Here is a 22,612-nt window from a genome sequence, read left to right as displayed (position 1 = left end):
CACTATCAGTAAGCATGTCAGATTCTACAGTATCTCACACACTTTACAAAGATAAGGTTATATCTATAATTCAATACTTATCGCATATTTGTGACTCTTGGCATCAGGTACAACCTGTCTGAAGGAAGCTTCAACATGAGCTCCGCGGACTTCTGGCAGAACCACACCCCCGAGAGTCTGTCAGCGGGCGGGACCATCAGCTGTGACATGGGGTGGGAGTACGACTGTACCACCTTCACGTCTACTATAGTGACGGAGGTAAGGATAATGGCCGCAGCTTCTCAGTGCAAACCACTTTAAAGATGTATTGGCGCGTTACTCTCGGAAATATCGCAATTGAACAAGCATCAAAGGGATATTATTTTGAATTTTTAACCTTTTCATTAAACTCCTATCCACAACCACCGCACAAGAGATAGCAACTATCTAAGGCCTATCAATGCAAAAACTAACCGACGACAATTATGTACAGAGGTCCCAAAGTTTGGAACAACTTGAATAAGACGGTACCGGTAAATTTGAGTTCTTCTTTTGCTACATTCAAAAGTCACACAAAGTCAAAAGCTGATTTTATGAATAACCCTACGTTATGTCTCTTTATATTCATTGCCATGCATCTATTGTTTGTTCTGTGCGCAATAAATAAACAATAAACAATAGATAATAATGCAAGAAAGTTCCTAAACCGTCACCACACGTTCATTCACTTTAGATTGGATGTATATCTACCAAAATTTACCCAATCTATGTACTATTTTAGATGGACATTCAATGCCAAACAAACATTTATATGAATGAAAACTTGTACAAACTTTGTTATAAAGTAGCACTGACGCTAAAGCCATCTATTTATACGTCGTCGTTGTAGGTTTAAGTCTACAAAGACATAACGTTGAACCCTATATTTGGACTGCATGCTGTAGAACAATCGATTGCTAGTATGAATTTGAGGGACATCAATTTGAAAAAAAAAAATGCCAACTCTCATATCATTAAAATCAAGCCAGTTTGACAAGGCCACATCATGTCCTAAAGTTTTATACTTTGTCCCAGCTTTTCCTTATGGAACATCGATACATGTATCATGTACATGTTGCAATTGACAAGTAAGGATGAGAATGACGTTGATGCAAAGAAAGATTAATAAAAGCGTTAACGTTGTTGCTCTGTTTCTCGTAGTGGGATCTAGTTTGCAACAACAGAGGTCTAAGACAAGTGACCACCTCCCTGTACATGGTTGGAGTGGGGCTTGGGGCTGTAGTATTCGGAGACCTGGCGGATAGGTATGGTTCTTACGGTTTCAGGCTGTATTTTGTTCAGACGAGTAAATCTACTTTCACAGTCATCGACGTCGACGACCTGCTCATAAACTATACATCTAGATGGGAATTTTGTTGATTTGGGAAGAAAAAGAGCAGTACGTTAAGTGATAAAACTCCTCTTCCACGAATGTCAAGGACTAAATCATTATCAGTTGTCTCCTTTGTTCATATGCTTACTTGTTCTGTTTACACATGTTACTTCTATATTGTAGGATTGGTCGCCGCCGAACCTACCTCCTGTCGCTGGCTATCCAGTTTGTGTTCGGAGTGGCCACGGCGTTCTCCCCTAACGTGGCTCTATTCGTCATCTTCCGAATGTTCGTGGGTGCCTCAGTATCAGGCGTTGGTATTATATCTGCAGTCATGGGTCAGTCCCCTTTCTTATCCGTGTTATGGTTCTGAAAGACGTAGAAATAAGTCATGATGTTTCTGACATAGCGAGGAGAGATGTAACCTGTAACATTGAAGTGGCCATTTGGTCACGTTGGGATATGCATATGGCAACATGGGCAAGGGACTAACCCAAATTTTGAACTGAACAGACAGCACCAGTCTTTGTCAGGGCATGACCAGTCAGCCCATTCTATAACGCCACTTTATGCAGATAGAACACCTGACTCGGTGAGCGGTGGATATGATGTTCCAGAAAGTTTATGGCGTCCCCCGTCTCTATTCAGTGATCCTTTACTTAAAGACTCTGCAGATGTAGATATCTGGATGGCTATACTATAGTCTTGGAATCAGAAATATTTGCATGGTATGTACATCTCACAACTGGATTAACATATCATCGTCCAACATTATTTTCTTACCAGTTTGCGAGTTTGTTGGTCCAAAGGAGCGGGTGAAGGTTGGCGTGCTCCGCCCCGTGTTCTTCTCGGTCGGGGCGATGATTTTGGCGGGAGTCGCTTTTGGCATCCGTGACTGGAGGGCCCTACAGCTCGCCGTTTCTCTGCCCAACTTGCTCTTCATTCCATTCTATTGGTCAGTCTACAAGAACTCATTAAAATCTAGACTAAGCTTACGTCGTTTTGTACACAACACTGCACCAACAATTGAAGGCATTGCTCTACTGATGTCCTCTTCCTCTTCTTCTTTACGATTATCGCCAATTTTATAATTGAATATAGCATGTTGCACATGGAATAAACAATAACCAGCAAAACATAAGGGAAAGTAGATATAAACATATAAAACTATATACGACTCATATCAAAGAAGGTGTCGTATGCAAACCAGAAACCTGCCAGTGTCAAAGAAGCAATGAGTCATACTATCATCACTTATGTTGGTAGGTGGTGCCCAGAGAGTCCAAGATGGCTGCTGTCACGTGACAAAGAGAAGGCCAAAGAAATGATACAGAAAATGGCGAGAATGAACAGAGTTGAGCTGCCTGATCACGTGCTCGCGGACGACCCAAGTCATGTCGATGACACACAGGTAAATGCTGTCCTCCTATCTATGTACATTTGGCTCAGTCCTACCATTCCATGGTAAACTTGTCTTTCACAATTCAGGCATCTGTATACATCCAACGTCTGTATTCTATTTGGGACAATAATTGCAACCCAAGAAACAGACAGCGTTATATCTTTATCCCTCATTCAACGCTTTGATCTCATAGACCAAATAAAACACTGCACTTTGGCGTGATATTATAATGTTGCTTTTTCTAGAAAGAGAAAGAGAAGAACGTGACTAACAAAACGTACACAGTACTCGACATCCTGCGGTTGCCCAACACAAGGAAAAGGAGCCTCATCATATTCTTTATATGGTACAAAGTTTATCACTGTTTATCCCCTCGGTGGTACAGTTTCTTTTTGATTATCACTACTATGATTTAATGACCAGTATTCAAAAGTACATTTACATGGAAAGTATGAACTGTAATTTGAATTCATCAACATCAAAGCTTTTTAAACAGTATGTGGTCATGTTATGTACTGCTGTGCGTTACATTCATTGTTATCACATAGTTAATTAATTTTTCTTATCAAGTGTCTTACCATATGGGCAGCTATATATATCTATATCTATCTATGAATGTGAAATGTGTATCAAAGCAAATACATTGTACTCAAATACCATGCAAAGGAAAAGATACGACCATGTCTTCTTGTGTGAAGTGATGTATGGGCGACTAGCTTATCTTTTGATCTTTCTCCATGTCAGGTTTACCAACAACATTGTTTACTACGGCATCGCGTTGAACATTACGGACCTTAGCGGGGACGTCTATACCAACTCTCTCATAGCATCGGCAGTGGAGATTCCAGCGTACCTGAGTCTTCTATTCCTACAGGAACGGTGAGCTGACACATAGCATAGTTTTGTTTTCAATACTAAGTGTAACAGTTTTTATTTCCTTGTGCTTATTTGGCAATTACAAGCAATGTTGTTAGTTGTCTTCTCTGATAGCTGAATATAAAAAGCTTAAAAGCGAAAAATTATGAAGGATAATGTTTTATTGTTTACATCCAACATCGTCCTTTTGTCTTATGATGTGTGCTATACCAGATCAAGTCAAATCAATTATTTCCCCTTTGTTTATTGTTTTACATCAGATTTGGCCGGAAGTTGCCAGTGTTTGTCTACCTACTGCTGACCGGCATTGGTCTGATCGTCACGGCAGCACTTCCTCCTGGTAAGCTCATACAGAACGTGTAAATTAGCAAAATCATGTTACGGTCCAACTTCGAGGATCATCAAAAACATCTACTCTCATGTTCTGTTCATCAATACGGCGTGTGAGTATTAAATATTAGAAAGATGTCATGTTTATTTGACCAGAAAGCTATGATTCTTACGTTTTCAGGCCCCGGCCGTGTAGCAGTGGCCATGATCTCGCGGTTGTGCATCACCGGCGGGTTCCAGAGCACCATGATCTACACTGTAGAGCTGTTTCCCACCGTCACAAGGTCAATAAGAAGACAATACAGTAACGAAAATTTCCAGATAGTAAAATATTACTGCTCTTGTTCCGAGCAAGGCGTTTGTAAAGTTCCAGTAATAACCCTATGGGGTAAAACTAGAGAAATCACTCCAAGTTCCAGGCTTGTGTAAGATGAAGTGGACCAGGACACATAACATGGTGTCATAAGTGGGATACGATCCCACGCCCCATATCTCTCAGAAGGCACTGGCTGATCGCCACCCTAACTTGTAAACAAAAACTCATCTCAGCTTCTTATTTTAGAATATGGCTATTCGTGCCAAGCCATTATCCAAATCCATATCTTTTATCCAAATCTTTCTCTGATATTTCCATCCCCCAGAAACATAGGTATGGGATTTTCGTCCACCGCTGGCAGGATAGGTTCTATCGTGTCACCGTTTGTGTGGCTGTTGGCTGATCTGTGGCGACCCGCACCTTACATACTGTTCGGCGTCATGACCATCGTGGCCGGGCTGCTGTGCATGCTGCTGCCGGAGACCAAGGGTGAACAGCTGCCGCAGACTCTGGAGGACGGGGAGGAGTTCGGGAAGGGGTGAGAGGACAATTTTTTTAATATTTCATCACGAGAAAGTAACACATCCACATTAGCGACTATGTTTTCTTTAGGAAGCCATCTCACGATGCCATAACGTATACGTTCCTGTCCGAGATAATAGATCTAAACATGTTGGACAAAATGCTGCCATTCCTGAATCATTTTCAATGCGTTTCTGTAGGTTGTTCTACCATTACAGTAAACTGTTGTATCCCGTTTGTCTTTACCTACAGTGTAGCGGCTGCAGTGTTCAACAAGGCACTGACGACTCTGAAGGTCAAGAAAACAGAAAAGAAAGAAGATCCGGGATCAGATAATCCTGGATATGTTTGAGACACAACCGCTAGGCATAATTATTTGATGACAAGGACTTAAATCACACAATTTTACCTCTTGACGTGCCTTATTATGTTAAAAAGTTATTAACTACTTTTTTTTCTTTTTCAACACTTAACACCAGTACTCACGGTGATGTTACGTTGCTATATGTTGTTATCTTCTTGTTACTTTACTACCGATTGTTACATATTGATAATGATTCATAGGGAGGAAAGCCACTTAGCAATAGGATTATAGCTACAATAAGTGTGGCAATAAAAAGTGTGGCAATAAAATCATAATGGGGTATTTTATAAAAAGGAAAATCCCGGAGTCACAGTGGTAAAGAATAACTTTGAGAGAAGGTAATTTGAAGTACTGCTCCAGGCTGTGGCCACGCCCCTTCATGTCATGCTCCTTTGTGGGCAGTCTGTCAGGGCCAATCTTTTGCCCATCACTTAAACAGGTGGCTATGTGATCGGAGTCATAAAATCTTGTAGACCATAGACACGCCTTTCTTTCAGACTTAATGCTACTATAGAGTCCACAGAACTTTGTTTCTGTAAGCATAACGTTACGCACAACACAGCGAGTGATCATGTTTATTTGAATTATGTAATATAGTAATTGCGTCATCCCTGAATGTGTATTTAGCTTGGGTTTGAACTTTACCTCGAAATTGAATGATAATGGAGCCTGTGAACTCCAAGGTACAATTTCATCCAAGTCCTTGCTAAATTTACCGGCATCGGGGGTGGCCATTGTGGTGTGCACCCCGAGATTTTCCTCCGTCGTCGTTATCTCACAATGTGTCAAAAGTCTGTATAACATACAACTCACGAGACCCGCGGTGTACACACCGTGTAAGGTTGTATGTTTGCCAGTTAATCGACTCATTGTCCTGATCAAATCTGTTTACCTTCAGCTGTACTTTCACCCCACTTGTGTCAGGGCCTGCAAGGCACGCCTGAATAGGCCGGCAGGTTAGTGGGCGGGTTGGGACCCACAGTAAAGTTCCTGTCAAGCAAAACTTTGTAAGAGTACGTACTATAACGTAGCAATACAGAATTTTCACCATGTTACCATTCGACGAGATCCTGACTGGGTATCTCGGTGAGATGGGGTGGTACCAGTGGTGGGTCTTGTTCCTGATGTGCTATGCCGAAATGCCTGTGGGGTTTCACCAGCTCATAGCCAACTTTCTCGCCGCCTCCCCCTCCCACCACTGCGCGGTACCAGGCCTGCAGACCTGGCGGGACTGTCGGCCGATGCCTGACGCCTTGAACATGAGCATTCCCTGGACTACGCTAGATGGTGGAGGCAGTGGTTATAGTGAGTGTGCTAGGTAAGTCCAAGCTGTGTACACATTTTTGTGGTAAATTAAAGTCCTCTAAGCGAAAAGTTTAATCTAATGTTAGTCAGTTTACCTTGTGTTTATTTACTTTCACCATGTTTTTGAATGACATGTGCCTGGTGTGGCAAAATGTTCAATAAAGGTCGTGTTTCATTCTTTTAATGAATGAGACATCCAAACAGAAAAAATCACTAAGCAGCTAGCGATTGGAAAATCTAGTAAATCCATTATTTACTGTATCCGTTACCAACAAGCATTTCAGATTCTACAGTATCTATGTACTTTACAAAGATGTAATTCATAATAGAAGAAAATTCCACAACTTCCGTATATATCTGTGATCAGGTACAACCTTCCTGATGGAAGCTTCAACATGAGCTACGCGGACTTCTGGCAGAACCACACCCCCGAGAGTCTGTCAGCGGGCGGGACCATCAGCTGTGACAGGGGGTGGGAGTACGACTGTACCACCTTCACGTCTACTATAGTCACGGAGGTAAGGATAAAAGCCGCATGATAGAGCTTCTAGTGACACTTGAAGTGCAGTCAGTCAGTACCAACAATTTATAGATGTACTCAATATAGGAAATAACGCAATTAAACAAGTAGCAAACAGTGTACATGTACCACGTCGATTGCTACGAGGGGTGATCAATAAGTTCTCGGCCTAACTCAGAAATAATAAGCACAACTCAAATTTTGAGGCACAACTTTATAGTATGAAGCCTTTTATCAATATCCTCCAAGTTACAAATCATTGGAGTCATTACTTTCCAGGCATTCGTTTTATGCAATTAGAAGGTAAGTGGCGAGAAAAAAGTGGTGTGAATTGTGATCAGACATTTGTGGGTCGAGTTCCCCATGCCGTAAGTTAACAAAAGACACTGTCAAAATGTTTGATAATCATTCTCCTCCTATTTCAAGCAAAAAGAATTGGGTGTCTGACTTCCAGCAGCGCAAGTTCGATCGCACACCTCAGGTCAGGTCAATTGTCCCATTTTTTCCGTTCTCCCTTACCTAACATTACTGGGTGTCGCCTGCAAAGTAATGATCACAATAATTTGAATTTTGGTACAGATTTATATAAGACGTTATACTTGACATCTATGCTTCGAAATCTGAGCTGTGCTTATTATTTCTCCGCAAAACCGAGGACTTATTGATAATCCCACGTACTTGTATAAAATCTTATATAAATGTGTACCAAAATTCAAATTATTGTGATCATTACGTTGCAGGTGACACCCAGTAACGTTAGGTAAGCGATAACGAAAAAAAAGTGGACAATTGATCTGAAACCTGAGGTGTGCGGGTCAAATTGTCTGATCACACTTCATCCTTCTTTTTCTCGCCACTTACCTTCTAATTTGCATAAAACGAATGCCTGGAAAGTAATGACTCCAATGATTTGTAATTTGGAGGATATTGATAAAAGGCTTCATGCTATAAAGTTGTGCCTCAAAATTTGAGTTGTGCTTATTATTTCTGGGTTAGGCCGAGAACATATTGATCACCCCTCGTATACCATAGGTAGGCGGTCAATACAACAATTTGACGCGAAAGCCGTCGTGCTGTCTATACACGTCGACGCATTGCAATTGGTTTACACTGTGCACATCATGAATTTCTTGAATTCCTTCTAAAAGCAAATATGTCAACATTAAAAGTATACCAAAAGCTAGTACATGTATATCAATTCCTAGAATTGTATATTTCATCTCATTTTATTACCGAAAATAGACCGGTCTCAACTGCCATTTAAAAATAGATGTGATAACGAAAATGGTACAATGAAATTGCTGTTGTTTTGTTCCGTGCAGTGGGATCTAGTCTGCAACAACAAAGGTCTAAGACAGCTGACCACCTCCCTGTACATGGTTGGAGTGTCGCTAGGGTCTGTAGGATTCGGAGATTTGGCGGACAGGTACGGTTCTTCTAGTTCCAGATTATCTCTCTAAGATGAGATGGCCTTTCGTCCATTTTGGAAGAAAAAGAGCAGACAGGTAAGGTTCAGTGGGGAACGAAAAGTATGATATAAAGGACAACAAAAACGCAAAACGGACCAAAAATAATTCAACACTATGCCTTGTGCATATCTACTTGTTTATTTATTTATTAATCTTTTAGATAACATCGGCATAAACTTTGATTTTTCGTTTCCGCAAACGGCCCGGCCGAGCTCCGGATAGGAAATGTGTGACGTAGGCCTTAGCGATGGAATTCCCACTCATCTTAAAGGCCAAATAGCTAAAATCGTTATCAGTTGTTCCCTTTTGTCCTCTGTTTATGTAATTACGTACGGATGAATACGATTTGTGCTCTTTCCAACACATATAACGTTTTATATTTCAGGATTGGCCGCCGTCGAACCTACCTCCTGTCGCTGGCCATCCAGTGTGTGTTCGGAGTGGTCACGGCGTTCTCACCTAACGTGGTTCTGTTCATCATCTTCCGTATGTTCGTGGGTGCCGCAACGTCAGGCGTCATCAATACGTCAGCAGTTATGGGTCAGTTCCCTTGTACATATTTGTTTTTTTTCTGTCATGGTCCGAAAACGACACAGAACTCAATCACGATGTTTGTGACTCAGAGGGAAGAGATGAAACCCGATCTGAATAAGGTCCGAAAGTCAAGTTGAAGTGGCCTTCGAGACTCAATCCCGGAATATGGGCATGGGAGTAACGCAAATTTCCACTGAACACCACCAGTCTTTGTCTACAATGAACAATCCACAGCTTCTTCTAAAATTCTAGAAAGTGAACGATGTCCCAGTTTCTATTCAGTTTATATAAATGGGTTTTATTGTTGGAACACTTAGCAGCCGGATGGCTGAATTACATGTCCATTACATGTACATTAAGAGGTACAACGTACATTGAAAAATCTTACTTAATGATAGGTTAAAATCACAAACGAGCACATATATATATATATATATAACATTATGTACAAACAGTTAAAAACATCCTGATTGACCGTTCTGATTGATATTACAATGTGCTATTCAAGAGCTGGACAAGGTAGGGTAGTGGGCTCTTCGAGTATCTTACAGTGCGGGCTGGCAACTGGTCAAGTTTTTTGTTCTGTCTAGTTTCCCTCCCACTTATCTCTCCTCGCAGCCGTGGAAACCAATATCTGTACTGTACTGTAAAATATGGTTGTAAAAGGCCCTGATGCAGTTGCATCAAAATACGGTTTGTACTGTGTGTTACTCGTAACTGGAGTATTCAAACATGTTATCATCCAACATTGTTCTTCCCACCAGTTTGCGAGTTTGTTGGTCCAAAGGAGCGGGTGAAGGTTGGCGTGCTCCGCCCAGTGTTCTTCTCGGTCGGGGCGATGATTTTGGCGGGAGTGGCGTTCGGTGTCCGTGACTGGAGAGCCCTGCAGCTCGCCGTTTCTCTGCCCAACCTGCTGTTCATTCCATTCTATTGGTCGGTCTGAAATAACTCTTTGATATCTAATCGTTTTGCACAAAACACTGCAACAAAAATTAAAAGATTTGCTCTACTTATATTTGTCCTCTTCCTCTTCTTCTCCACGACCATTGCCAATTATATCATTGTGAATAGCTTATTGCACATAGAATAAACAACAACTAGGAAAACAAAGTGGAAAGTGCATAATTAACTTGTTTTCAAGATTATACGTGACTCAAAATGATATCAAAAGAACGCAAACCAGACACCTGTGTCAAAGAAACAATGGATAGATGGTCATACTAGAATCCCTTACAATTATAATAGGTGGTGCCCAGAGAGTCCAAGATGGCTGCTGTCACGTGACAAAGAGAAGGCAAAAGAACTGATACAGAAAATGGCGAGGTTCAACAGAGTTGACCTGCCTGATCACGTGCTCGCAGACGACCCAAGTGATGTAAATAACACAAAGGTAACTGCTCGTTCCTTCGTACAATTTAAAGATTTCCTTGCATCTGTCCGCACCTGTATTCTATTCTTATCCTTTATTAAAGACTTTCATTGACATAGATCAAATGCAACATTGTGATTTTACGTGACATGTTAAATGTTTTTCTAGAAAGAGGAAAAGAAGGATGGGACTCACAAAAGCTACACAGTACTCGACATCTTGCGGAAGCCCAACACAAGGAAAAGGAGCCTCATCATATTCTTTATATGGTACATACGTCTACTTTGTTAACGACACAACTGTATCTTTCTGATATTCGCTACTGACTTATTTACCAGTATTAAGTACATTTACATGGAAAGTTCGGACTGTAATTTGAATTCATCAACATCAAGACACCAAGTGCGTTTCAACAGTGCGTGGTGACAGATGCATTAATTGTTATTACGATAGTTTATGGCTATCCTTTTATCAAACACTCCACGTGGACAGCTACACACATCTACGATGTGAAATGTGTATCAAAGCAAATACCATGCAAAGGAATGCAATGCAATCGTGTCCTATTAATCTATGTGAAGTGGTGTATGATAGACTAGCTTGAACTCTTTTGATCTTTCTCTTTGTCAGGTTTACCAACAACATCGTTTACTACGGCATCGCATTGAACATTACGGACCTTAGCGGGGACGTCTATACCAACTCTCTCATAGCATCCGCAGTCGAGATTCCCGCGTACTTGACTCTTCTATTCCTGCAGGAACGGTGAGCTGCCACAGAGTAGACAAATTTTGTTTTAAAAACTCAATTTGACATGCTTTCTTTCCTTGTATTTATTTGTAATGCTGTTGTCTTCTAAATTCTTTAACAGTTGTCTTCTAGATCCCTAAATATAAGGACAAACAGTACACCGGCGTACTGTAAGTCATCTAAGCTATACTCCAACATCGTTTTTGTTGTTGGTTGATGTAACTATGGACTGTCTACATAGACATACATGAAACGGAATATATGTAGCAGTTGGTATGTTCACGTTACCACACTGGCATACAATCATCTTCCCATTGTTGTTTCACATCAGATTTGGCCGGAAGTTGCCCGTGTTTGCCTACCTACTGCTGACCGGCATTGGTCTCATCGTCACGGCAGTACTTCCTCCTGGTAAGCTCATACAAAACGTGTACAATAAAGAAAATCATTACAAGCCATCATTAAACCATTATAAAAACATCTACTTTCATGTTCTTGTCATCAATACGACATGTGAATGCTAAATGTCATAAAGATATAATGATTAATTTGACTTTAACGTTTTCAGGCCCCGGCCGTGTGGCGATTGCCATGATCTCCCGGTTCTGCATCACCGGCGGGTTCCAGAGCACCATGATCTACACTGTAGAGCTGTTTCCCACCGTAACAAGGTCAATAACAAGACAGTACATACCGTAAAGTTATGAAAATTTACAACTAGTAAGATAAGACCTTGCTTTGGTCCCGGCTGAGCATCGAGCATGCAATACATTTGTCAAATTCCAATACTATCCCTATGGAATAAACTTCAGAAATCATCTTCCGGGTTTAGTCCTCAGCACTTTAAGGCACCCAAGACATGGTGTCAGAAGTGGGATATACGAACCCATGCCCACATTACTCAAAAGGCACTCATTATGTATTTATTGAATGCTACCTAAACTTGTGAACAGAAACTCATCTCAGCTTCTTATTCTACAATAAGACGCGTCATGCCAACCCTTTATCCAAATCTTCTTATTTGTCTACTCCCCAGAAACATAGGTATGGGATTTTCGTCCACGGCTGGCAGGGTAGGTTCTATCGTGTCACCGTTTGTGTGGCTGTTGGCTGACCTGTGGCGACCAGCACCTTACATACTGTTCGGCGCCATGACGGCCATGGCCGGGCTGCTGTGCATGCTGCTGCCGGAGACCAAGGGTGAACAGCTGCCGCAGACTCTGGAGGACGGGGAGGAGTTCGGGAAGGGGTGAGAGGACAATTCTAGATCAGATCGGAGTCTCTACCCTGACATATATATCAATTCTAGATATCTTAGTAAGAGAGAGCAACACTCACTGATTGTCGACTATGTTTTCTTTTGTAAACATACTCGCGATCTAAGATAAAGATGTGATTATTGCAATTGATTGTGTTAATCCCGTCAACTCATCACTGAATCAATTTCGCTGCGATTCTGTGGATTGTTCTGCTTTTACAATTGCTTTTTGTTTGTCGTCACCCACAGTGTAGCGGCTGCAGTGCTCAACAAGGCATTGAGGACTCTGAAGATCAAGAAACCAGAGAAGAAAGAAGAACCGGGATCGGATAATCGGGGATATATCTGAGACACAACTGCTAAGCATATGAGAACTTGAACCTCGCAATTCTGCCTATTGACATATACCTTATTGTTTTAAAGTTATAGAATAGTTAGTTTTTTTCTTTTTCACCATGTCACCTTGTTATGTTGTTATCTTTTTGTTTTGCTACTTTTCTACCGATTGTTACATCTTGATAATGATTCATAGGGAAGAAAGCCACCTAGTAAAAGGATTAAAGCTACCAAAACCAGCATGTACTAGACGATTCATTAGTTGTGATTAACGGCTATAGCAATATATGATAATGAAGTAAAAAAAAAACCTTCAACGGTGTCTTCAATATGCCTATTTTAACCCGGTAGTGAATAACAAATTCAAGCAAATATTGAGTAAGTAAGACGTCCAGACGTTCTGCCATTTCAGGATTTGTTCAAAGGACTTTTGACCTTTGTTCTGACTAGAGTACGAGTAAACGTGTGTACTCGCAAATATTGTTTCACGTCAGTAGACGGCATCACATCAATTAAACTTGTTATCAAAGAATGACTGTAGATGCAGAACCCAGTGACTGATGATGATGATGATTAAAGAATGAATTCTTACTTTAATAACAGATTTATCTCATCCGTTTCTTTCATTAAAAGAGTGTAGTCGGGCTATCATTTGGGAGCGGCTTATTGCTCGTTGTAAAAAAGTGTAAGATACGTTCTTTGCTTTATGACAAGAAAAAAACCTAGTCGGGATATCTGGATAGATGTTTCTTGACTAGTATATTTACAACAGTACTTACAGTTTTTTCTTGACTACTTATATTTGGGACGTCCATATCGTCACCCTAATAGTGACCTTCTAAGCATTTATTTCAGACAGATAGTTTTACATCTGCTTGGTTTCAACGCTACATGTTATGATATTGTAGAGTTAAGGTAATGACGTTTCAACGGTCGTTTTTTAAAGACGTACTTCACATTATTTTGAAGTTTAGCATATACTACTGCTAGTACTATTGCATATTGCAAATGTATGGGGAAAGAGTGCTTTCCATTGGCGGCATCGCTTCACAGTTTGATAATTACAATGTAACCTGCAATAGATGAGACACATATTGCCCTGAGGAGGGAAGCGGACGGGATACGGAAACGCTGATAGGTCCTATATCCATTTGATTGTGCTTAAAGATATCCGATATCTGTTGCTTGCGTTTTTCCTTTGTCATGATGAGCTTCAGGCGCTAACTTTAACCAATTAAACCGATCAAAATATTTACCACACTAGTTAACTATTTACAGGCATAGGTAGTCGACCTTTGATGACATAGCCTTTGCCCAATAACCCTTGCCCTTTGGTTCGTTTATTGTGCCATGTCTATGTTTGGAGTACAGTCAGGCTGGTGTGTTGAAAACATGAAAGGGAAAATTCAGACAGGTAAGAGGACTACTATAATGGTTCATGTTTCATGTTGATAGATAAGAACATTTTGCATTAAATACATTTTATGGTAACTCAGTACTCAGTAGTGACAGTTTTTTTACTGCACGTGCATAAACATGTATGTATGAACAAGCCCGACTAAAATTCTACCTTGACAAAGATCATCAGTTTCTACCACTGCCTACTACTTTCAGGAACCCAAAGGAAGACCTGGCTTTTGGAAATAATCTTGTGTCACCGTCAAATTCCTAAAGTATTGTCTAGGCAACTTGTTTCCTCCCATCTATGTCTAGTGTGTGGTTGGATTGACCCAAAAAGCCTGGGTAAGACATTGACACAAGTCTGACCTGTGTTCTCAGTAGTGACTCATATCTGACTAGTTATGTCTGTCTTCTAGTTATGGCTGACTTGTGTTCAAGCGTGACATGTCTGGCGTGTGTTCTAGTGTGACATGTCTGACGTGTGTTCTAGTGTGACATGTCTGACGTGTGTTCTAGTGTGACCTGACTAGTTATGTCTGTCTTCTAGTTATGGCTGACTTGTGTTCAAGCGTGACATGTCTGGCGTGTGTTCTAGTGTGACATGTCTGACGTGTGTTCTAGTGTGACATGTCTGACGTGTGTTCTAGTGTGACATGTCTGACGTGTGTTCTAGTGTGACATGTCTGACGTGTTCTAGTGTGACATGTCTGACGTGTGTTCCAGTGTGACATGTCTGACTTGTGTTCCAGTGTGTGGTTGGATTGGCCCGGACAGCCTGGGTAAGACCCTGACACATGAACACCTGGTGGCAGACTTCTCCTGCTTCCAGTCCAAGTCGTCCCAGCATGCACCTCACCTGGGCAATGTGTCCTTTACGATGGAGAATCTGGGATTCATCAGACAACATCCGTATGTTTTTTTTAAACATCGACATATTGAAGTTTGAAAGGCGCAGAGTCATGATCAGGAGTTGAGGTTGAGGCTTGCAAAGGAAAGCGGCACATTGCAAAAGATAGCTAACAGCAAGTAAAATACATAAGTAAACAGAAATCATGAGAATCAGTGTTTTATCTCCATCAACACTTAACCCCTCCCTCCTGCACTAAACTTTCTTGGATATAGGAAAATCCTAAATGCTACCAACCTTGCGAACCCATTTTCCGAACTAACATTCCTTGTTGGAACGTTATTTGATAACTGATTGTCCATTCGTTTTGTCCAATCGTCTAATCAATAGCTATAAATTTGTTATATCCACACGGTATATGATAGTTACTCGTATCTGCATTGCAATTCTGTCTAACATAGCAACACTTATCTGTTCATAGAACCGTTCTTTGGTTTTTGTCATCCATCGTCTACTTAAGGTACAACTTCGCAGAAAACCTCAATCTCCATGGGGAGGAGAATCACATGGTGGAAGAGCTGAACTTCTTCAAGCAGAATGGAGGCTCTTCCGTTGTCGAATGCACCATCCTCGGGCTGAGCAGAGATGTTGGGAAGCTGAAGAAAATCTCCATGGAAACAGGAGTGAATGTTATCTGTGGTGCAGGTTGGAAATTTGTCTGATAACCAAACACATTTTTCCACCCAAGCCAGCGACTTGGTCTCCACATATACATGTAACATTATATCATTTCATAAAACGAGTACATTCTATAGAACTTTTTGGCCGTAGAACAAGGATATCCCAAATGCTTTACTTATATGTCCATTTGTAGGTTATTACACGGCCAACACCCACCCCTCCAACATGGACAGCCTTACACAAGAACAGCTGGTGTCTACCATGGTCAACGACATCACCCAGGGGGCTGATGGGACTGACGTCAGGTGTGGGGTGATTGGGGAGATCGGGTGCTCTTGGCCAATGACAGGTGAGAAAGTTTAAACATCTTTCAGGTTTCGTAGATCGCATACCTCGTCCAAAATGAAGATTCACACACATGAAAGAAATTTATTTTAGGCCATCTAGGGTCTTTCTCACGCAGTTTTTAAAAAATCTACTCCCACTGTTTTGCCTTTTAAGACAATGAAAGGAAAGTTCTCAAGGCCACGGCCATCGCACAGAGTGAGACAGGTTGTCCTGTCATCATCCATCCAGGAAGGCACACAAACGCCCCCTCTGAGATCATTCGTGTACTGCAGGAAGCTGGTGGTGACGTCGGCGCAACGGTGATGTCACATATTGACCGTAAGTTCTTGCTCCATGTCTTTATAATTAAGCCTGCACATACACTTGGGTATAACGCCCAGATGGACGAAGCGGGGCGGCTATTTACTGCAACACTACACAGCATGTCGATGCCAATATCCTTAGCCTGACTAAAATCGCGCCCCTAGCGGCCGGCCCTACGATTGCCGCCGCCCAGCCAGCGAGAGCTTGTGTAAACACAGGCTACCAATATCCTTGTGTGCCTGTTTTCTCTGGAAAAAAATCCTTTTCCGATTCCAGGTACGTTTTTCGAGCCGGAGGATGTTCTGGAGTTTGCCTCGCTGGGCAGCTACCTAGAGTGGGATTTCTTCGGACTGGAGGTGTCCCACTGCCAGTGGGCAGACATAGACATGCCGAACGACGCCATGAGGATCAAAATGATCCGCCAGGTGCTGGAGGAGGGACATGCTGACAAAGTGGTCATCTCTCACGATGTGGACACCAAACATCGACTGGTGTGTAAATTTGTTTGTTGTTTTTCCGCACAACTTATTGTTGGTACAATCAATAACTATCATGAACTTATTTGCAATATCAAATTGCATACATCAGATAAATTACAACAAAGGATACACACTTGTGACTCACTGTGATCTTTTCCTGACAAAGAGTATTTCTTGTTTCTAGATGCACTACGGAGGTCACGGCTACTCCCACATCCTACTGAATGTTGTACCCATGATGCTAGACAGAGGAATATCCCAGGAAGACATCAACAAGATTCTCGTTGAGAATCCCAAACAATGGCTAGTCTTTAAGTAGAGTAAACATCGAACTGTCCCGCGTAAAAATATGTGTTCAGGATTCAAAACTAGTTACATGTAATTAGATTGTATACGTTTGCCGCGTGGGTTTTGACTCGAACAACCTTTTCCATACTATAAACGTTGCATTTTCTAGTTTTTATAATTTACTATTCGCACCTCTGTAGCAAGCATCTGGAATCAGCCAATTAAGGCTGTATAGCAAACTACAAATAGTCCGATATGATATGCAGACAAAGTAACTACACTGCTCGTCAAGAATTTGACATAGCAGTTGTTGATAAACCTTCGTTATTGACAATTCCTCTGTAATTGTGATATTCCAACTGTTCTGAATGCAATAAAATGCACAGGATATTACACCCAGTGAGGCCGGAATGGAGATACTGAGCTTCGTTCGGAGGTTATCGATTTGTATGCACCATAAATGTTTAAATATTGATATTGATATTTTGCTCTTTAGTCCCAACCTACACAGCTTTGAATTACTTTTCCAAAGTAAATATTTCCATAAGATATAGGCAGAGGTAGCCGTAAAGCATATTCCCTACATCATGATCAGGTGATAGGTTTGTCTTGATAAACAGTACTGAAGGAAATGCTTACACGTGCACACAAGTTAACAATGCACAAGTCATCAACCTTTGGAGACTTTGCACATGAACCTTTGCCCCCTTTATTTCGTATGTCGTGCTTGTATTTGGGTTATGGGCCGGCTTACCTAAAGCATGAAAGGAAAAATTCAGACAGGTAGGTCAAGTATTGTTGATGGTATACAATTTCAAGTACTGTTTTGGACATAAAAGTTCATTTAGTGCATCGGATAGATGAACACACGGACGCACCTCTCATACGTACATGTTTTGTAGCATTTCTATTGGTGAAAACATAATTATTATAGTTATGTCTGACTTGTGTTCCAGTGTGCGGTTGGATTGACCCAGACAGCCTGGGTAAAACCCTGACACATGAACACCTGGTGGCAGACTTCTCCTGCTTCCAGTCCAAGCCATCCCAGTATGCACCTCACCTGGACAATGCGTCTTTCACGATGGAGAATCTGGGATTCATCAGACAACATCCGTAGGCTTGTTTTTAGTTATAATATTCCAGGATTAATGACCCGCCATGAGTTGTATACGGTGCAGGCCACAAGTCATGGTCGGTTCCACCGAATGAACGCACGAGCGTAGCGAGTCAAGTTTGAGCAGGGTGCCATTTTGGATGTAGCCCCTCCTTCTGATTGGATCCGGGCCGTTATACTATTATAGACCGGGCCGTTATATGTTTATAGACCGCTGGAGATGTTACGGCGTCATAGCCTGTATGAAATCAGGCATTCTCATTGGTCGATGTCCTCTATAGCCATACAAGACTTCGGAAGGATTACAAGTTAAGTAAGGGATGTGAATTGCATCGATAGGGAAATATGACAGGTAGCACTAGAAAGCTGACAGCAAGGGAAACAAATTTACTAAAAACGACAATTTATCCTCCTATCACCGCACTGTAATCCGAACTTGTTGGTCTGTTATTTAGTGACCAGTTGGATCAAATCAGCAGTTTTGTAATACCAACAAGGTATGCACTTATCTGCATAGCGATTCCTGTCTATTGTTGAACTTCACAGATTTCTGTCTTTCACTCAAGGTACAATTTCGCAGAAAACCTCAATCTCCATGGGGAGGAGGATCACATGGTGGAAGAGCTGAACTTCTTCAAACGGAATGGAGGCTCTTCCGTTGTTGATTGCACCACCCTCGGGATCCGCAGGGATGTTGGGAAACTGAAGAAAATCTCCATGGAAACAGGAGTGAATGTTATCTGTGGTGCAGGTGGGCTATCGTTGTCAGTGCCATTGTTACCTCCGTGAAATCGGAGGTACCATATTCGGTCTGTGTTTGCGTTGGCGTGTGTTCGTAGTTGGCGCAGACTGAGTTGATCGTGTTCCAGATTTGTTCCGCAGGATTTGAATATTGCTCTTGATGAAGCAAGCAAGCATGACATGTGAGAGTGAAGTATGTAATGTGTACTTGGGCGTGGTTGTGTAATATTTTGTCAAGAAATGTTAACGTTCAAAAACTCTTAAATATTTCACAGAGGTCTTCGACGTTCTTGCCGTTATTGAACTAAACTTGTTTTTGAAGCATATCGTGGTGCTTCTTGCGATAGTTCAAATGGATAGTACTGGGGGACAACTAACCGTAAAAAATAGCACCGTGTGTTTGATTTGTGAAACAAGAAATGAAATCGGACGAAATGATGACAGAACATCCCAATATTCTGAATACAGGTTACTACGAGGCTTGCACCCATCCCCCCAACATGGACACCCTTACAGAGGAACAGCTGGTGTCTACCATAGTCAACGACATCACCCGGGGGGCTGACGGGACTGACGTCAGGTGTGGGGTGATTGGGGAGATCGGCTGTTCTTGGCCGATGACAGGTGAGGATTTTATACAACAGTTACAGGGTATGGCGTAGACGTAGACCGTGTTGGCGTTCTCAAAGAAAGATACACAGATGTACGTGCAATTACTTCGGAGAGTGACAAGGGGGCCTAAACGGAGCTATTAAAGCTCGACTTTCAAATAGCAACGTTACCAAGGCATGAAAATCTATCCATAGCTTATTGCGCCATACACGTAATATTTCTAAGCAAAGAAAATAATCGGCGAAATCATAATCTTTGTTTGGAAAGCGCAAGTATAGAGCCTTCCGCGATGTTTGTTATCGAGATCTACACCGACGTAAGGTACCATGTTGGCTTTCAAATGTAAGTAAGATTCTCGAGGAGTCTGGTTATGGGTACCTACTGTTGAACCAAGACTATAATATACCATCAGCTCAGTCGCAAGTGAAACAAAGATTGAAAGACATATATCTACAGACTTTCAATTCCGAACTCAACTCTAATGGAAAAAAGGAAAATCAAGGAAACAAACTAAGAACGTACAGGAAGTTCAAAGACACCTACGAAAGAGAACAGTACGTAAATATACATAATTTCAGCCATCGCCGAGCCATGGCTAAATTAAGAATTAGTGATCACCCTTTACAAATAGAAGTAGGAAGATACAACCGGACTCCTCCGAGTGATAGAATCTGTACACTTTGTAACGCCAAAGATATTGAAAATGAAGTTCATTTTGTATTGGAGTGTGAGTTATATAGTGATATACGTAATTCTTTTATTAATGCCCTGAATTTTGATACACGAGCTAAACAGTTAGTAAAAGATGAGCTTTTTGTATACATAATGAAATCATCTGACAACATTGTACTGCAAAAACTCTGTGAATTCATATACACTTGTTTCAAGAAGAGAAAAGAGACATGTAAATTGTAGAATAGTATAGCATTACATATTTGACTACTTTGTAAACGATAGATGTACTTATAGTGTAGCATAGCCTTAGTTGTTCTGTCACTGCCACTGTAAAGATTCTTACAGCAAAGTTTTATGTAACTACTGCATTTAGCCCATATGGGCAAGGTCATGCAAATAAAGATCATTGTCATTGTCATTGTCATTGTCATTGTTATCGATATCTCTGTTTTTTTCTAGACAATGAAAGGAAAGTTCTCAAGGCCACGGTTACAGCACAAAGTGAAACAGGCTGTCCTGTCATCATTCACCCAGGAAGGCACAAAGACGCTCCCTCTGAGATCATTCGTGTACTACAGGAAGCAGGTGGTGACGTCGGCGCAACAGTGATGTCCCATCTTGACTGTTAGTTCTCACTCTATGTCTTCTGAATATACAACTGGAGGGCTTACCACAGCAAAATGGACACATTTTCCTAATGGAGCACAATGATCGTAGTTTTATAGTTCACCCCTCTTTAGAGGAAGGGAGATAGATATTTATAATCAGCTTGCTGGCAACAATCTCCCCAACATTCCAACTTTTCATACCCAGTATTGATATATACGTTGTTTCTTGTACATGATTTTTATGAAAATACATCCTGTCCCGATTTTAGGTACGTTTTTCGAGCCGGAGGATGTTATGGAGTTTGCCTCGCTGGGCAGCTATCTAGAGTGGGACTTCTTCGGACTGGAGGTTTCCCACTGCCAGTGGGCAGACATAGACATGCCGAACGACGCCATGAGGATCAAAATGATCCGCCAGGTGCTGGAGGAGGGACATGCTGACAAAGTTGTCATCTCTCACGATGTGGACACCAAACATCGACTGGTATGTTTGCCTTAGGCTCCAAAGTCCGCTTGTCACTTATCTTTCCTCTATTGTTTGTACACCTGTGTTGGTACAATAACGAGTATCTATGGATTGATCAGCTAAGGATGTACATTTGTATATGAAAATGACGAAGAATGTTTTTTTTTGTGTGCTTAAAGATGCACTACGGCGGCCACGGCTACTCCCACATCCTGCTGAATGTTGTACCCATGATGCTCAACAGAGGAATATCCCAGGAAGACATCAACAAGATTCTCGTTGAGAATCCCAAAAAATGACTAGTCTTTAAGTAAAATAGCCTTTGAACAGTCACGCGTATTGGTATTTTTCTTGAAAAGATATGATCACTTGAGGAATCGAAACAAGTTACAGTCGTAATGCATTGCATCACGTAATATTGTACATGGTTACCCTATCTAATAGGAGAAAACCTTTCATATCCTAACGATACCTGCTATTTCATATGTATGGGGCGACATTTGGATCTGTTTGAGGAAGTACTAACATGATGTTAGCCTAATTTTCACATTTCGAAAGCTAAGACTGCATATCCTAACAGAGTCTAGACTACAGTGGCATCAACAAGAGGTTCAACACGTAAATATAGGAAAGTAGGGAGCCGCAAAACATCCTTCCTCAGTTGTCTTCTGTAACCTAGTTACCGTGGAAGCTAATAAACAGACAGGATGGTTGAAAAGGTCATGACATTTCACGAGGGATCGATGTCAATCACTCACTTCACTACTGGAAACAACAGTAGCTGATTGGTTTACGCCTTTGCAAGAGATTAATATGTAATGTGAAATAAATGTTCAACACATTTATGTCTACCAACTGAACTATACTCATGTCACGTTAATTTTTGCTGTTGATATCCTGTATTATGGACTTGCTGGGAAGCCGATTTCGCCTAGCCCGTACAAGCTTCCCGGTGCATATTCCTTTCCCGGCATAATATTCCCGGTTAAAAATCGCGAATCGACCTATACCCCGAAAAAATCGCCAAGCTTCCCAGAGAGGCCAGTGAAGGAGGCTAGATCATGGGAGTGGCCTGACTATGTGGATTTTGTACTGCTCCGCCCACCCGAGGAGTTTGTTGGGGTCCCGAGCACGAGCGTCCCCGCCCTCAGTTGAATGGTGGGCGTCTCCAACTTTGTCAATTTATTCGTTAGTACACCCCTACCCCTAGGGACGCCATACTACTAGTAAGTGGATTTAGTCACAAGAAATACTCGCTCCTGATTGGCTGAGGAAAGATGGCCATGTTCTAAGATAATGAATGAATGAAGACCTTTATTACACATTTTTGCCACACCGGGCTAA

The 22,612-nt window shown here is 41.5% G+C and overlaps 3 protein-coding genes across 3 annotated transcripts in view; all 3 read left to right on the top strand.

The window, feature by feature from the left end:
• LOC118421777 overlaps positions 1 to 13,357 on the top strand; it is a 16,540-nt gene extending 3,183 nt beyond the window's left edge. The window contains exons 2-24 of the mRNA XM_035829279.1: positions 108 to 258; positions 1,180 to 1,283; positions 1,535 to 1,689; positions 2,138 to 2,306; positions 2,618 to 2,762; positions 2,999 to 3,099; positions 3,498 to 3,632; positions 3,890 to 3,969; positions 4,141 to 4,243; positions 4,601 to 4,813; positions 5,050 to 5,143; positions 6,193 to 6,479; positions 6,834 to 6,984; positions 8,309 to 8,412; positions 8,841 to 8,995; positions 9,754 to 9,922; positions 10,235 to 10,379; positions 10,527 to 10,627; positions 10,989 to 11,123; positions 11,440 to 11,519; positions 11,677 to 11,779; positions 12,145 to 12,357; positions 12,616 to 13,357. Of these exons, the coding sequence (XP_035685172.1) occupies positions 108 to 258; positions 1,180 to 1,283; positions 1,535 to 1,689; positions 2,138 to 2,306; positions 2,618 to 2,762; positions 2,999 to 3,099; positions 3,498 to 3,632; positions 3,890 to 3,969; positions 4,141 to 4,243; positions 4,601 to 4,813; positions 5,050 to 5,143; positions 6,193 to 6,479; positions 6,834 to 6,984; positions 8,309 to 8,412; positions 8,841 to 8,995; positions 9,754 to 9,922; positions 10,235 to 10,379; positions 10,527 to 10,627; positions 10,989 to 11,123; positions 11,440 to 11,519; positions 11,677 to 11,779; positions 12,145 to 12,357; positions 12,616 to 12,715 (3,193 nt within the window). The 3' untranslated portion in view covers positions 12,716 to 13,357. The remainder of the gene's footprint in view (positions 1 to 107; positions 259 to 1,179; positions 1,284 to 1,534; positions 1,690 to 2,137; positions 2,307 to 2,617; positions 2,763 to 2,998; positions 3,100 to 3,497; positions 3,633 to 3,889; positions 3,970 to 4,140; positions 4,244 to 4,600; positions 4,814 to 5,049; positions 5,144 to 6,192; positions 6,480 to 6,833; positions 6,985 to 8,308; positions 8,413 to 8,840; positions 8,996 to 9,753; positions 9,923 to 10,234; positions 10,380 to 10,526; positions 10,628 to 10,988; positions 11,124 to 11,439; positions 11,520 to 11,676; positions 11,780 to 12,144; positions 12,358 to 12,615) is intronic.
• A 1,474-nt stretch (positions 13,358 to 14,831) lies between these two features.
• On the top strand, positions 14,832 to 17,472 carry LOC118420895 (phosphotriesterase-related protein-like). Its single transcript, XM_035827963.1, has 6 exons — positions 14,832 to 15,012; positions 15,471 to 15,655; positions 15,825 to 15,980; positions 16,133 to 16,297; positions 16,559 to 16,773; positions 16,946 to 17,472. The coding sequence occupies exons 1-6, from the start codon at positions 14,981 to 14,983 to the stop codon at positions 17,078 to 17,080; spliced, it is 888 nt and encodes a 295-aa protein (XP_035683856.1). The 5' UTR covers positions 14,832 to 14,980; the 3' UTR covers positions 17,081 to 17,472.
• A 1,291-nt stretch (positions 17,473 to 18,763) lies between these two features.
• LOC118420896 (phosphotriesterase-related protein-like) lies at positions 18,764 to 22,128 on the top strand. The gene is made up of 5 exons (XM_035827964.1): positions 18,764 to 18,917; positions 19,376 to 19,531; positions 20,654 to 20,818; positions 21,072 to 21,286; positions 21,448 to 22,128. Exons 1-5 carry the CDS (start codon positions 18,779 to 18,781, stop codon positions 21,565 to 21,567), a joined length of 795 nt encoding a protein of 264 aa, XP_035683857.1. The 5' UTR covers positions 18,764 to 18,778; the 3' UTR covers positions 21,568 to 22,128.
• Positions 22,129 to 22,612: the final 484 nt, after the last annotated feature.

Source organism: Branchiostoma floridae, chromosome 8 (assembly GCF_000003815.2).
Source record: "Branchiostoma floridae strain S238N-H82 chromosome 8, Bfl_VNyyK, whole genome shotgun sequence".
NCBI lineage: Eukaryota > Metazoa > Chordata > Leptocardii > Amphioxiformes > Branchiostomatidae > Branchiostoma > Branchiostoma floridae.
This window is presented reverse-complemented; position numbering and strand designations above follow the sequence as displayed.